Below are 14,703 nucleotides of genomic sequence, written 5' to 3'. Positions count from 1 at the left end.
TAAGAGAAAGGTTGGGTTATTTTTTTTATATCAACACGACAATGTGGAAACATGGGTACATGTTTGTAGTGATGAACATGCAGAGAATTAGCATCTGCAGCACCATTCATCTGGTTGCCTGGATGACGGCTCTGGGCTTGTGCCCTTTTCTCTATCCAGAAACCATCAATTAAAGGAGGTGCTTTGGACCACAGCAGACAGCTGTTTTCAGTGGAAATGGCTCCAAAAACCCACCCGACTATAGCAGATGAGCGTGGGGGAGCATTTAGCAGCTAAAGAGCCATGTCAGGAGTTGGCCGAGAACCACAGATGGATCTAAAAGAGGCCGACTCTCGGGCTGCCATTCATTAGGTGGAGAGAAATATGACTCCACATGAATGTTGGATGCATAATCAACTTAAAAGTATCTGATGTGCCAATACTTCTCATATATTTTGGATCAGACACATTATTCTTCCTTAAAGTTCATCACTGCTATAACAGGCTACATGAGAAAGCTTCCTGTGGATTTAATGGCTTTATTCTTCAAACTGGAAGGCACAAAGTGAGGGTGAGACAGCAGTTTCTTTCTTTTTTAAACACAGACGTGTTATTATATGGTGGGGTCCTTTTGAAGCACATTCCTGCCCGTGCAGTGAGACAGCAGTCCACAGGGGAAGGAGGAGAATGAGGTTCAGCGAGCAACAGGAAAACCGCTATGCGACCACATTCCAGGCAGAGCGGACCCGGTGCGGGACAATAAGGGGTGGGACGAAGCTGTGTACTTTTCTTTTTCTTTTTTTAAATCTGCAATCTCGTCTTTCTATCAAGACTGTAGACGACAATTAAAGACAAGCGTCCATACTTAAGAAGTCCTCCGCTTGTGAGCCTCTCCAGCGCGGAAGGAGAGTCTGGTCTGTGGTCCGCTTCCGACCCGACGACGAGGTTTGAGGGTTTATCAGCGCAGATTCGGACCCAGATGAGATAGCCGCCTTCAGCCCGCTCTACTGTTTTCAGTTTTCACTCCTTCCAACACGCGTCACTTGTTGTGAAACGAGTTTTCATTTTTGTTTTTTGGAGCAAAGAGGGAGGAAAAACTGCGGACGAACTTTTTTTTTTCTTCCTCTCAGAAACGGCGGTTGGTCGTCACCGAAGCAGGAAAGGATGTGAACATCTGCATCGACGAAAAGTGAAAGACTTTTTACTCTAGTCTTGAAATGGAGCCAGTGGTGTTTTAAACTCATCTTCTTCCACTTTTTTGTCGACTTTACTTTTCGGCCGCGGGAGGGAGGGACACTTCAAGCTAACTGCGATATGGGAGACGTGAGGCGTTTGTGTCTGTCACGTTAAAAGACAAGCAGGTAAGCTAAGATGCCAATATAGCCAACACTAGCGCTCAGTCACCTTTTGACTCCGCCATACATCACTCCACGTGTTTCCAGATGTGGACCAGCAGCAAGTGTCAGAGTGGCCTACCTGTCCCAAACATACATTATCAGCAGTCAGGGATGTTCTTGAAGCCATCTCCTTTGTCGTCATCAATACCATAAGGGTAGGTTAGCATAATACATGTCATTTACCGACAACTCATTGCCTATCCACTACGATTTTTGAGGTACTTTTTTAATTAACTTTTGATTCTTCTAACTTCTGCTCCACTACATTTCATATTAATAATATAAATTAGTATTATTACATCTCAAAGGCAAATGTTGAAGTAGTTAGCTTAGGGTTTACTCCACTACATTTATCTTACAGCTAGCTAAAGTCGCATGGACGATTAGACCGATAAAGCAATACAGCCGATAAATGTTCCGATATTGCCTTATTGCAGATGTTGTGTCACAGCCAACATGTTTAGAGTACTTTAAATACAGAAAAGGCCTTTATGTTTGAGGGAGAAACGGTGTTGCCCTAGTCCACTAAAAAGTACTGACAAGTATATTTATTACCTGTAAAATGTCATACATGTCAGATATCTTTCATAAGTCGAGCTCAAATGAAAAATGCAATTTTTTAACCCAGTCACATTATGCACCTTTTTAACAATTCATGCCAAAACATTTTTATTTCTTTGTATTTTTATATCAAAATCCAATACCTTTTTTTTTTATCAACCAATAATCCCATGACATCCATCCATCAATGAATCTACTTCTGCACAGAGCGAGAGAAGGGTGAGCTAATCTTTTGAACCATCAAATCAAATTCCTCCCAACGTCATGTACCGCCTGCCTATCCTGTTTCACTCGGAATCTGTCAGTATACGGAAGCTAGGAACTCCTGAAATGCCATTTCAGCTTGAATTTAAACTTATGTTACAATTTTTATTTAAAAGAAAAGAGAATAGGATAATTGTTGTTATGGTATCGGTTATAAATACAAATTACTTTTACAGTTTAAAACTTATTACAAACTGATAAATGTGAATTGTTATAGATTAATCAACCAAACAGGATCTACATTTGTTAAAAACAGCTCCCCCTTGACCAGTTGCGTAATTAAACTGTCGCTTAAGTATGCATGAATTATAATAATAATGAATTATAATATAAGCATATAATATAAGCATGTGTTTTTTACTCTACTTGTGCATTGTTTTATGTCTACCTTTTGCTTGAGTAAAGGATCTGAATACTTTCTACACCATGAATCAAAGCTGCATTTCAACTCCCTGCATACTGTGTTGCTCGAACCTCTACTTCACACACACACACACACACACACACACACACACACACACACACACACACACACACACACACACACACAGGAGACGTTTCTGTGTAGAAGTCATGAAAGAAGTCATTTGCAGCCTTTGCAGGTGGGTGGGTGTGTGTGAGAATGTGTCACTCATTCTCATAACCATGCCTACTTATATTTGGATTTCATTTCTTCTGCCTTGGAAATTTGTGTGCACAGCAGGTCTTGAGGAATATATGTCCTTTTCTTCCTCAGAGATGCGTTCATTCTAGGTATGCATGTGAGAGCATGCCGACAGCAACTGAGCCATAAAGCCCGCCAAGCCTAGCTTTGTCTGTGAAATGAAGATACAATCAGTCTGTCGCTGTAACTAGCAGACAGTCGCAAGAGTTGTTTACCACTTAAAACACAGAGAGCACGAGCATTTTAAATGCATGGCTGTGTCTTTAAAAAGAACTGAATTTCATGTTTTCTTGTCACACAAACCACATCTTAGACGCTTTTACAGTCACAATGCTTAACGTTACTTTTGAGAGTTATAGGGCTTCTTTTTTTTGGTAAGATGAGGCCCAGTGGAGGGGCCTGTTGGATGCTGCTGTGCTATGCCATGCCCCCACCATCCACCCCTAAAACCACACAGTCATCCAGATGGAATGAGAGATCTGCCTCCCCGAGTTAAAGCTGTGTAGATGAGAGGAAGAGATGACAATGGATCTTTTCCCCTTGGGTCACGAGGGTGTAGCATTGGACAGAATGGAGACAAACAAGAGAGAGCTCGGAGAGGAAGTGTGCAGGAGTCTAAAGTCAGGCTGCCTACGATGGAGGACGTGATTACGGCTTTCTCTTATGTCAGGATGATAAAAATGATTGCTAGCGAAATATGACACAGCCATGCTACTCCTCTGGGTATACAATCATTCTGTGGGTAGAGTTGTGTTTAGGCTAGTCCTCCGCTGGACCCAAAGATTAACCACCACTGACATGTAGGCTGCTTGATACAGGAAGTGCTTTTTTTTTTTTGTAAAATATGGCTTGTGGTTCAAGCAAGTCAGTGCAGAGTGCAGAGAGTTCTCATCTGTTGATCTAAAGCCTCACAGCTTACCCACGTAGGAGGGAAGTCTAAAAGAGTTTGTCAGGCATTTCTATCAGATTTCCCATATCTAAGATGTTTTACATGTGATTTTATGCCTTGATTGCAAACTCCATTCAGAACATGTTCTCACACTTACACAAATGAATCACTGGTTCCTCTTCACAGCTGCAGAAGGTAATACATTGGCTTCCTGTAGTTTGTACTTAAATATATCTGGCTATGCATCAAAACTAAAGGAGGATATCCGTAGTATTGTACTGACGTGCATGTTCCACCGTCACACGTGTGCAGTTCTGGAGTTATTAACAGTGGTGGTGTGATTTTATTCTACTCAGAACTCAGTAATTGCTTTATTTATTAGATGTGTAAATTAAATAGTAGCTGATACATTCACTTTAAATTACAAGTCAACCAAAGTGGCATTTATAACAGTATTGTTATGTCATACTGCTGAAGCCAGAGTGATTTTTATTCAATTGAGTTTACCAGAGAAATGCAGTTTTATTGGCATTACTTTTAACTGGTCCAATGAATGACACAACCCTGCAGCATATAGTTTCAGAACAGTCCCTGCTTCTAAGTGCCATTTAGTCATTTAGTGATATATTACTTATCTTAAGCTAGTGTTAGGCATCTTATCATTCATGATGTAAATGTCTGCATTCAGGGTTGGAAAAATGTATTACAGGTAATCAATGTAACCTGTGGTTTGATTTGGAATATGGGTTGCACAAGTTGTCTTAGAAGATGTGCATCTGATGCATTTATATTAAGGCAATTCAATCAATCAAACTGTATTTATATAGGGCCTTTCATACATATATGGTGCTTAACATAAATTAAATATAACGGCAATACACAATGGAATATGATACAAATAAACATAACATGCATAATACATAGGTAGCCTACATAGCATACAGATAAGTACGTACGCACATACATCACTCACAACCCAGGAGCTGGACCATTGAGGGATTTAACACCAATAAAAGGACAAAACTGACAGGCAACCATCAACCAATGAAGAGACTTTAAGACAGAAGCGATGCATGCTCTTCTTTGGTCTTGGTCAGTACACATGCTGCTGCATTCTGGATGATCTGTGTCTTATTTATAGTTTTTCGAGGTAGACCCGAGAAGAGAGCATTGCATTAATCTAAGCTGCTTGCATGCATACGTCTCTCAGTACCTGGGAGAGAAACGGTTGGACTTGCAATATTTCTAAGGTGAAGAAAAGCATTTGTGTGATTCATATTAACTTAGTGATGCAAAACTAGACCCCTAAAGCCTGCGAGCCAAGTGTTATCCTGCATTGTTCTTTGATGATACAGAGACTCAAAAGTGGCAGCATCTGGTAGCCATTAGCAACCATCTTGTATCCTTTTTGGACTTCATTGCCCACATCAGAGGCTACAGGACAGATCTCAGTTGTTGGATCTCTTGAACGGATCCATGTTTCCCTCTGTTGTACCTTTTCCTTGGGTCTTAGTCCCTCCTACAGGGGATGCATGGAGAGATGCAAGGAGAGAGGAAACACCACAGAGGCATCTGAGAGTCGAATCTAACAGCCGTAGAAACTTTTGATGGAGTTTGTGTCTGTACACATTAACACTGTACAAATATTCATGAAAGCAAAATTGTCACTATCAGAGCAGTTGGGCTTTCGCTCTGAAGTTACCTGTTTAACAAACATCTGGACATGAATAACAACCTGCATGTTTATTTGCATTAACTGTCTGTATTGCTGATTGTGAATTAAATATTAAATACTTATTAGTATAAATGTTTAAGACATCTCTGACTTTAATTATAAAAGTTAATGGGGGGAAATGGCAGATCAGCAAAGTCCAGAACAACTTCCGGTTCAAGTGAGGAAATATGACATAATAGACTTGGGATGATTTAAAGAAGCCTGAGTCTGAGTAAATGGTGCTAAACCCTTACTCTCAAACCCTCTCAAACAACAAAAGACCTGCTTTTTGAAAATGATGATGAATGACCTTGATGGTGTTGTATACTTTTTTTAGACAGAAAAGTTAAAACCATGGTGGACAAGTCGTGTATGACAGCCCTCCTGCTTGCGTGACCCTCAGCGCTGCAGCCCTAAACAATGAGCAGACCTGAGTCCCGCCAGCTAGCCGGGTGGGGCCACTCAATGGCAGGAAGCATAGCCATCAATATTTACACTGCAAGCAGGGTAGTGGAGGAGTCGACAGGCCTGGAGCCTGGGCAGCACAGCGTCACACACAGTCTCAGCACACACACACACAAACACACTAAAGTGCTGTTACAGCCTCCTTCCCCTTAGCCCCCTTTTCCCACCCAATGCAATTACAGCACAGGCAGACAGGCTGGGCCCTCAGACTGTTGTTTTTGACCTCATAGCTTCCTCTGCCAAAGAGTCTGGGCTTTAACCACAACTTATCATAGACGCTATTAAGTTACAGTCTGTAAATTCCAATTGCATAGCAGTTAAAATGCCAGGGCCTTATTTTCCCAAAGTTGCTCAAATTAAATCTGATTTGTCATTATGACAGCTCCCCGTGGAGAGACAACACTAATTATCATCATTTGTGTATATTATCTGCTATAATTTGTTTTGTTCCTGTTTCACAGTGATGGGAACCTCTGCTCTGCTCACAGTGCTGCTAGGTGGGGTCTTTCTGTGGATCTCTGCAAGCCATGCAGGTGAGTTGATGGTCAAATGTCGGAAAATGTTCGTTGTTGTGAAGTGCATTCACTTTGTTCGCTTCAATTAAAGCTCCATTGACGGAAATGTTTTATCCTGAAAATGAATCATGTGACACTATTATGAAGAGGTGACTAGCATAACAAAATACACTGATGTTTAAATTCTTTGTGTAAGCTGGAGAACCAAAATATAGACTTTGGTCTCACGGTTCCCAGCAAACCTTCAGTGTAAATCAATGGGTAGAGCAAACAAGCCCTGACAGGCCGAGTGCACAATACCTTCCTTGTATGAAATGTAGAGTCAAACATAAATAAATGGTCTGGTGAAGACATTCAAATATCAACTTGGTGGACCAAACCACAGTTAAAGGGCTCAGCCATATTACTTTTGTCTTTCTGCCTCCTAGTGGTCAGAACATGTGTGATGCAGGTTTAACCATCTTTATCAAACAGTATATTTAAACATTGGTTATGGAGGAGTTCTTGCTCTTCCAGTCCTTTTTGTACATTACATTTCCTTTCTGAATTTTATATATGGGAATGCATTTGCTGCCAGTCTACAGACTTTTAACTTGTACTGTGTGCATGAAAGGGGTATGAAAAGAACTCCAATCACCGTGAACCTCACACCTCTTCCTACAGCGTTCAGACTTTTTTACTATCTATTTTTCTATCGTATCCATAAAAATATACCTCTCCTGATTTACCACACAGTCTTTGTCATCTATGTGATGTCTTTGGCTGCCAGGAAATGTCTTTGTTACCACTAGGGTTTCCCATTGAGGAAGCCATGGTCTCTTTACTAGTGTAATATATCATAGTGATTTGTGTGGCGTGTTTGGCCTTGCTTTTCGTTAACATTTTCCTGATCAATCATAAGTGGTGGTTTCTAAATGTAATATTGACCACCAACACTGTCTGTGTACTTCCTTGTGCGTCAGATCCCGAAGACAATGGGAAGCTGCTGTGTACATGCGAGAATATCAAAGGCACGTGTGTGAATGGAACTTGCAGAGGAGACATCTGCTTCTATACGTGGGTGCGCGGCAAAGAGAACAGGGGCTGTTTCTCCAATGCTAACTACAAGGAGCAATGCTTCACCTCCTTCGATGGCTTCTTTGTCCACTGCTGCCGAGACGATCAGTGCAACGCCTTCACCACACCACCTCCAAACATTAGTCAGTACCCAATGCCTTTTCATTCCCACATCCATGAAGCTGATCACTGTTCAGTGTCATTAAGTCCTCTGCAGTCACACAGTTCAGAGCGCATGCTGTATTGCTTTGCACTGATGGGAATCAAAGCTTCCCTCAGATAGTAAGTGCTTCCCCCTTGTGGCCAGTAGAGTAAATTGAAACTGTGTGGCTTTTTTGGACTGATGGCACGAACTGTATTTACCTTTTAATCAAAAATCATTCCAAACCTCTCCTCCTCAATGAACTGAAATGTTCTGAAATGGTTCCACAAACTCAAGCATATTTATGTTTGTCTGTGTGCGTGTGCATGTATGGTTTGTGTATCCAGATGGAAAGACGTCAACAACCCCCACAGAGTTAAATCGTCCAGAGCTGTGGATCACCCTGTCTTTGCTGCTGTTAATCATGTTTGCCAGCATGTGTGGCCTGATATGTTTCCTCCGCTTCCGACATGCACATGGCCGACTGAGAAACGTTGAAGAACATGATGTCACCATGCTCAAGGTCCCTAAGGGAGACGACCCCACATACGGCGTAAGAGTCATTCCATGTTTGACACAATGCCATCAAAAGATGTTCGAGTTTTTGAGTTCTCACATTTGGATTATTTCAGGACATCTTTGATGAGTTTTGTACATCAGGGAGTGGGACGGGGCTGCCCTATCTGGTCCAACGGACTATGGCCAGACAGATCTCACTTGCCCAGTGTGTCGGTCAGTTTCCTTCTCCAACTTCCTATTCTTCTTAGTCCTGTTTTGTTCTTCTCAGTCATGTCATCGTGTCATTCTGTTTCCAGGTAAAGGCAGGTATGGGGAGGTGTGGAGGGGAACTTGGATGGGGGAGAGTGTGGCTGTCAAGATCTTTTCCTCTAGGGACGAGCAGTCCTGGTTCCGAGAGACGGAGATCTACAACACTGTACAGCTGCGTCACGACAACATACTGGGCAAGGCAGCAGATTAAAATCCTAAATAATATTTTTGTGACGTGTTTTCTGTGTAAAAGTCATTCTTTAAAAGCATCACCCAAAAAACAGGCGTTAAAACAGCGATCTCCTATTCTTGCATTAGGTTTCATAGCCTCTGACATGACATCCAAGAATTCCAGCACCCAGCTGTGGCTCGTCACCCACTTCCATGAGCTGGGTTCGCTCTATGACTTCCTGCAGTACAGCAGCTTGGAGCCTGAGAGCTGCTTGAGGATGTGCCTGTCTGTGGCCTGTGGTCTCGTCCACCTTCACACTGAGATCGTCAGCTCCCAGGAAAAGCCAGCTATCGCCCACCGAGACCTGAAAAGCCGAAACATCCTGGTAAAGCGGAACGGACAGTGCTGCATTGCTGACCTTGGTGAGGCTTGTGGAGAAGCAAGGACAGCAAAATCACAATTAATTTGCCACTCTTTGAGTTGTATCTGTTTCCAACTTCTGCTGAGAGTTATGAATAATTTGTTTTGTAATTCACCACAAACTAAGAGGTTGCATCTGTTCTCTGTTTCTACTCCCATCAGGTTTGTCTGTGATACACTCTCAGTCTCATGACTACCTTGATGTGGGCAACAACCCTCGTGTGGGGACCAAGCGCTACATGGCTCCTGAAGTGTTGGATGAGACTATTCGTATGGACGTCTTTGAATCCTACAAGCAAACTGATATCTGGGCCCTGGGCCTGGTCTTCTGGGAAATTACCCGCAGGACCATAGTCAATGGTGAGCAGACCACGGCATCTTCAAGTTCTGAAGCTTTTTTAATGAAGTAATTGCAGAGATATTTTACTAAAGGCATACAGTCCCCTAAAATGATCTTTGAAAAGGTGATGTATTACCTAACCTCTTAAGCACATCATGTAGGAAAATGTGTTTCCTCTGTCGTGTCTGTCTGGCTGTGTATACACAAGAGGCAGTCAGCCCCATGTCTCTCAGCACTCCAGTGTTTTCCTAGTCTGTGTCTGTCTCTACTATCCTCTCTCATGATTAGCACCGCAGTAATTATAAACAGTCTTATCTGGTGTCAGCACTCACTTGTACATAGTCCAGATGCCCGTGCACCCAATTTGTAGCTGCAGGCACACATCCAAGCTCAAACGACCACGCACATACACAGATACAAAAACACTGAGATAGACATTCGTAAATGTGTGTGTGTGTGTGTGTGTGTGTGTGTGTGTGTGTGTGTGTGTGTGTGTGTGTGTGTGTGTGTGAGAGAGAGGGAGACACACACACACAGTCAGCAGGCCTTGCGGATCTCCATCCCAGTGTAGTCGCCAGGGAATTGATATCTTTCCCTGCTCTCTTGTTTAGTCAAGCATACTTCACAAAACTCCCACTACAGACCATCACAATTTCCAAGTGTGCTATTTCAGGCCTTACGTGAAGAGAAATGGATGAGTTAAATTAGAAGTACAACTGTTCATCTATTCATGAGGTTGATAACAGGCTACAGTACTCTATAATATTTAACAGCCACCCACTGAATCTCATAAGTATGTTTCGATTGTTTGGTGGTTGCTCTTCTGCTTAAGTGTTGAAGAAAGGCACACTGAGTTTTATTTTTGTACTCTTTTGGATTGTTTTAGGGATCGTGGAAGAGTACCGGCCTCCCTTCTTTGACCTGGTGCCCTTGGATCCCAGCTTTGAGGAGATGAAGAAGGTGGTGTGTGTGGACCAGCAGAGGCCCAGTCTGCACAACAGGCTCCATTCCCATCCGGTAGGCCATCTAATGACACTCACATGCATGCACACACACACACACAGACATGTGTTCTCCAGGGCTGCTAAAATCTTGGTACACACTATCACTGCTTTTTAGAACAAACATATTTTCAACAGTTACAATAATGCTTCAAGTGTTCTACCGGGATGACAGGTGATTTGTTACATTTGTCTGTGTCCAGATCCTGATGGCCATCTCGAAGATCATGAAGGAGTGTTGGTACCAGAGCCCACCAGCCCGCCTCACTGCCCTGCGCGTGAGGAAGACCCTCTCCAAACTGGACCACGACAGTGATTTCAGCATTGAGAAACTCAAGCGGGACATCTAGACCAGAGCACTCGAATGAAACGGGGACAAAAAGTTTTAAAACGCCACGAGGGATTATGCACCACATTCCAAAAACACGAGGTGCATATCATTAGCATGTTTCGAGCTAATGACTCACACAGCCAATGAATTATATTAAAACAATATGACTTTGTGCAGTCGTGTCTAGACTGGCTCCCAAGGCTATTTTTTCTGTAGCCTAATGTTTATCTGCCAAATGTCTGGTGTCACAAACTATTAAGGCCAAGAAAATGATCAAAGAAAATGTCTTTTTTATGTTCAGCTAATAAAAGTTATTTCCAAAGCAGAATAATTAACACCACACAATTCACAGGCTCTTCTACACACAAGGTTTTATTCATAATTGTCTGAATCGGCCAGCGTTGCGACAGGAAGGAAATTCTAGCGTGGCGCGATTACTCATCGTCTTTTCAAGAAGAGGAAGACCATGTATTTCTGAACTTCTTCTGATATCCAGTAACATTGCACAAATGGATTTTCCAGAAATGACCGAAAACACGGAGGCCTTGGAGGTTGTTTTTTTCCCTACAGGAAATATTTAAGTTAAAACATGCTCATACCAAAGCACGTTCCCTGTTGTGTAAGCCTATTTAACTTATATAAAATGAGCATTTATTATCTGCACACAGGCACATTGAGCTATCTAGTTGTACATATTCTAACAGCATTGAAGCTGTTGTCTTGTATCTCCATTGGGTTTATTGTAAATAAATTTAGCAGGGGTATTATTTTCTATTATTCAACAATGAGACACATTTTATATACTTTTTTAACAGTGATTTTCTTATTGTTTTGTTTTCTATTTTTTTTTGAGTCAATAGTGCACTGTCACTATTACTATGGTCAGCAAAGGAACTCACAAACAGACATGTAATAGTGTATATGTTGAATAAAGGATTGTATTTTTCAACAATTTGGAGATATCTTGTACCACCGATGTTTGCAATTCCGTTATTGACCAGTAGAGGTCATCAGATAACAGACAAACATTGATCTACATTGCTTACAGTAGTGCCAACGTGTTGTCAACAGTTTTCATTTTCTTAAAATTATTAGACAAAAGTTGAGACCAATATCCCATCATAACACTGAAGTACAAGAGTAACCGATGTCAGGAGAAAGTAGAAGATTGATTATTTTTGCACTGCTCATAAAACATCATCATATTTGAACAACCTTAATAGCCCACGTGTCACTTACATGAAATGTCATTAAGATAACATTTTACACACATTTTCTGTCATTCACACAAGTCTCACATAACGAGATGATGAATTAGAATACATTCAAATCTGACTGAATTGGGACTTCGTGACTAAACATAATTCTTAGCAGTTATTGATGTGATATTCTGTATACATTGATCATATAATATAACCTATTTTGTTATTCCAAAGGAAGAAGGCCTTTCCAATGTGAGGAGTCTCATTTTAAACTAATTTATAGATCCTGTTTAGAAAGGGAAAGACTGACATTTAATCAAACTAAAAACCTTAAATAATTGTATGTACTCACAAATGAGGCCCAAATCTACCTACAACCATTTGGTAATAGCTTTAATCCGAGCAGCCATGGTGTAAGTTTCAGATTGAACACCGGACACTTAAATAACAACAGCACTTTTTTGCTTTACTAATGATCTGGTGGGAAAATGTGACCAAAGGGAAGCATAAAAGCAACACATTTAATTTGCAGAAGAATACAAAATAACCAACAACAATCCAAATGGCTAACATTGTTGCCCAGTGGTTAGTTAAAATAATTGTATCAGCTGCTTCATGTAATATCTGTTTTTTTCTATCTGATGTTCTGTGTGTGTGTGTGTGTGTGTGTGTGTGTGTGTGTGTGTGTGTGTGTGTGAGTGTGTGTGTGTGTGTGTGTGTGTGTGTGTGTGTGTGTGTGTGTGTGTTTGTGTGTGTGTGTGAGTGTGTGTGTGTGTGTGTGTGTTTTCTGTCTGCCTGGTTGTTGAACAAACTGCAGAGAGATAATACTCCCTCAAAGCCCCAGTCTGTCTGGTCAGTCAGATGAAGCGCTGGTTATTTTTAACACGGCAGGGGGTTGTTCAAGTATCAGAGGGGCCAAACTCCCTGTCTGCGGGTGCAGAAGCCCATCTCACTTCTGTGCATTCTGTTCGCAGTGGGATTCTTCCAACTGGCTCGGTAGGGACGGAGGGATTTGTTCGGCAGACAACGTAGAAATGTTGAGATAAATTGGACAGGGCTGATGGTGGACCGATATAAAGCCACAGAGGACACTATGCAGACACAATTAGGTTGGAGGATATCAGTGAGAGTGCGAGCGAGAGGACAGGTGATAAAAGCAGGCACAGATAAAATCTCAAATGTACCTTTACAGCCAGATTGACCTCTTCCTGAGCTACTCGAGCAGTAGGAGACTGGTGCTTTACGTGCAGCACTCTGGACAGATCTGGACCAAAACTCTGCCTCCACTCTCACTCCAAACTGTAAGCGGCACAGTGTAACGCTCTACGTTTCTCAACTCTCATATAGCAGCTGATATGTGATCAGAGATAAAACTGGAACGGTGAGGAATGAAATGTGGCAGGCCCTTTTTTATGCAAACCAAAATTGGTCTCACAGATTTTGATCAGGGGTCAGCTGATGGTATCGATTAGACAGCTGATGTGCCTCAAAGCTACAGAGTCAATAAGGGATTTGTTTGATAATTGATAAGTAATTTAATACGGATGGCTGTGTCATAGTCTGACTAACTGAATACTGCTGCCATGACAAACCCATACACCTGTTGTGCATGTAAGGCCTATCAGCTCTTCTCATATCAGTCAGAGTGACACTGGATTCTACTTTAATTTGCTTTTAGAGGACGAGGACTACGTCATGTCTTACTGTGAATGTCTACTTTAAATGGGGAAGTAGTCTAGTTTAAAATTAGAGTTATGAGTTTGGTGACTGACCAAGTGTAGACATTTATAAGGAACAGAATGTAGTCATCAGATCATTTTTAAAATGATCTTCATCCAAACCAATTTAGTATGGCAATTACATTTTCAGTAATAATGCCAGTGGAGGTTGGCCAGTTAAACTCAGTTTGTCTGTTGAATGTTGTTTTATTCAAATGGCTCAGTCACAAAAAGTCCTACCTTGAGTAATAACCTCAATCAAGAAGACATAAACACAGCATAAGCAAGTTAACCTCAGCAGATGAAATTGATTTAACCACTTCATGTTGTTGCTGCTTGTTTGCTGCCATGCAGACCAACCTGTATCATACAAATTCATCTGAGAATTTGTTATGATTTAATGATTATTGAATAAAATACTGACCAAATGTTTTCATAAGAATATCACATTATATCCAAACTAAGGAGTTTAATTTAAAAATCATTCATACTTCCTGTCAAAAACATAAACATAAAAAAAAGATTCTGTTCATTTTATGATTTAACATTTTCAGTATTAAAAAGGGGGGCTACACGGTGGTGGAGTGGGTAGCACTGTCGCCTCACAGCGAGAGGGTCCCAGGTTCTATTCCTGGGTCGGGTTCGGGTTCCTTCTGTGTGGAGTTTGCATGTTCTCCCCGTGTAACCCTGGGTTCTCCAGCTTCCTCCCACAGTCCAAAGACATGCAGGATGGGGATAGGTTCATTGATGACTCTAAATGTCCCGTAGGTAAGCGTGAGTGGTTGTCTGTCTTTACATGTCGGCCCTGTGATGGAGACCCTGAATCCTGAATACAGGATAAAGCTGTAGACAATGGATGAATGGAGTAAAAAAAAGGGTGAATTAGACCCAGCTTGTTCTCTGAATACAGCCTATTTTAAATACTGTATATGACCTAAAACGATGTTAATGTAATGATCCATAAATCATGGATCACACCTCCCATCGCAATCGACCAATTCTGATGCTAGAAGATGAAATTGTAAGTAAATAAAAATCAAGATAATGAAAAAATACATGCAATCATTAAAGACATTGAAATCAAACTGATAATGTAGATAGTCAC

At 41.4% G+C, this 14,703-nt stretch overlaps 1 protein-coding gene across 1 annotated transcript; it reads left to right on the top strand.

Moving 5' to 3' along the window:
* The first annotated feature begins 727 nt into the window (after positions 1-727).
* acvrl1 (activin A receptor like type 1) lies at positions 728-11,628 on the top strand. The gene is made up of 10 exons (XM_084014648.1): positions 728-1,340; positions 6,395-6,466; positions 7,411-7,647; positions 7,994-8,199; positions 8,279-8,378; positions 8,462-8,608; positions 8,733-9,008; positions 9,169-9,366; positions 10,233-10,363; positions 10,551-11,628. Exons 2-10 carry the CDS (start codon positions 6,397-6,399, stop codon positions 10,695-10,697), a joined length of 1,512 nt encoding a protein of 503 aa, XP_083870774.1. The 5' UTR covers positions 728-1,340; positions 6,395-6,396; the 3' UTR covers positions 10,698-11,628.
* Positions 11,629-14,703: the final 3,075 nt, after the last annotated feature.

The sequence above is a fragment of the Eutrigla gurnardus genome (assembly GCF_963514095.1).
Source record: "Eutrigla gurnardus genome assembly, chromosome: 8".
Taxonomy (NCBI): domain Eukaryota; kingdom Metazoa; phylum Chordata; class Actinopteri; order Perciformes; family Triglidae; genus Eutrigla; species Eutrigla gurnardus.
The sequence above is the reverse complement of the archived record's forward strand: the minus strand, read 5'-3'. Positions and strand labels throughout refer to the sequence as shown.

Excerpts from the sequence above, each read along its gene's own strand:
- acvrl1 (XM_084014648.1), top strand. The coding sequence starts at position 6,397 with ATGGGAACCTCTGCTCTGCTCACAGTGCTGCTAGGTGGGGTCTTTCTG. Across the intron at positions 6,467-7,410 it reads GATCTCTGCAAGCCATGCAG|ATCCCGAAGACAATGGGAAG; the intron begins GTGAGTTGATGG and ends CTTGTGCGTCAG. Across the intron at positions 8,379-8,461 it reads CTCACTTGCCCAGTGTGTCG|GTAAAGGCAGGTATGGGGAG; the intron begins GTCAGTTTCCTT and ends TTCTGTTTCCAG.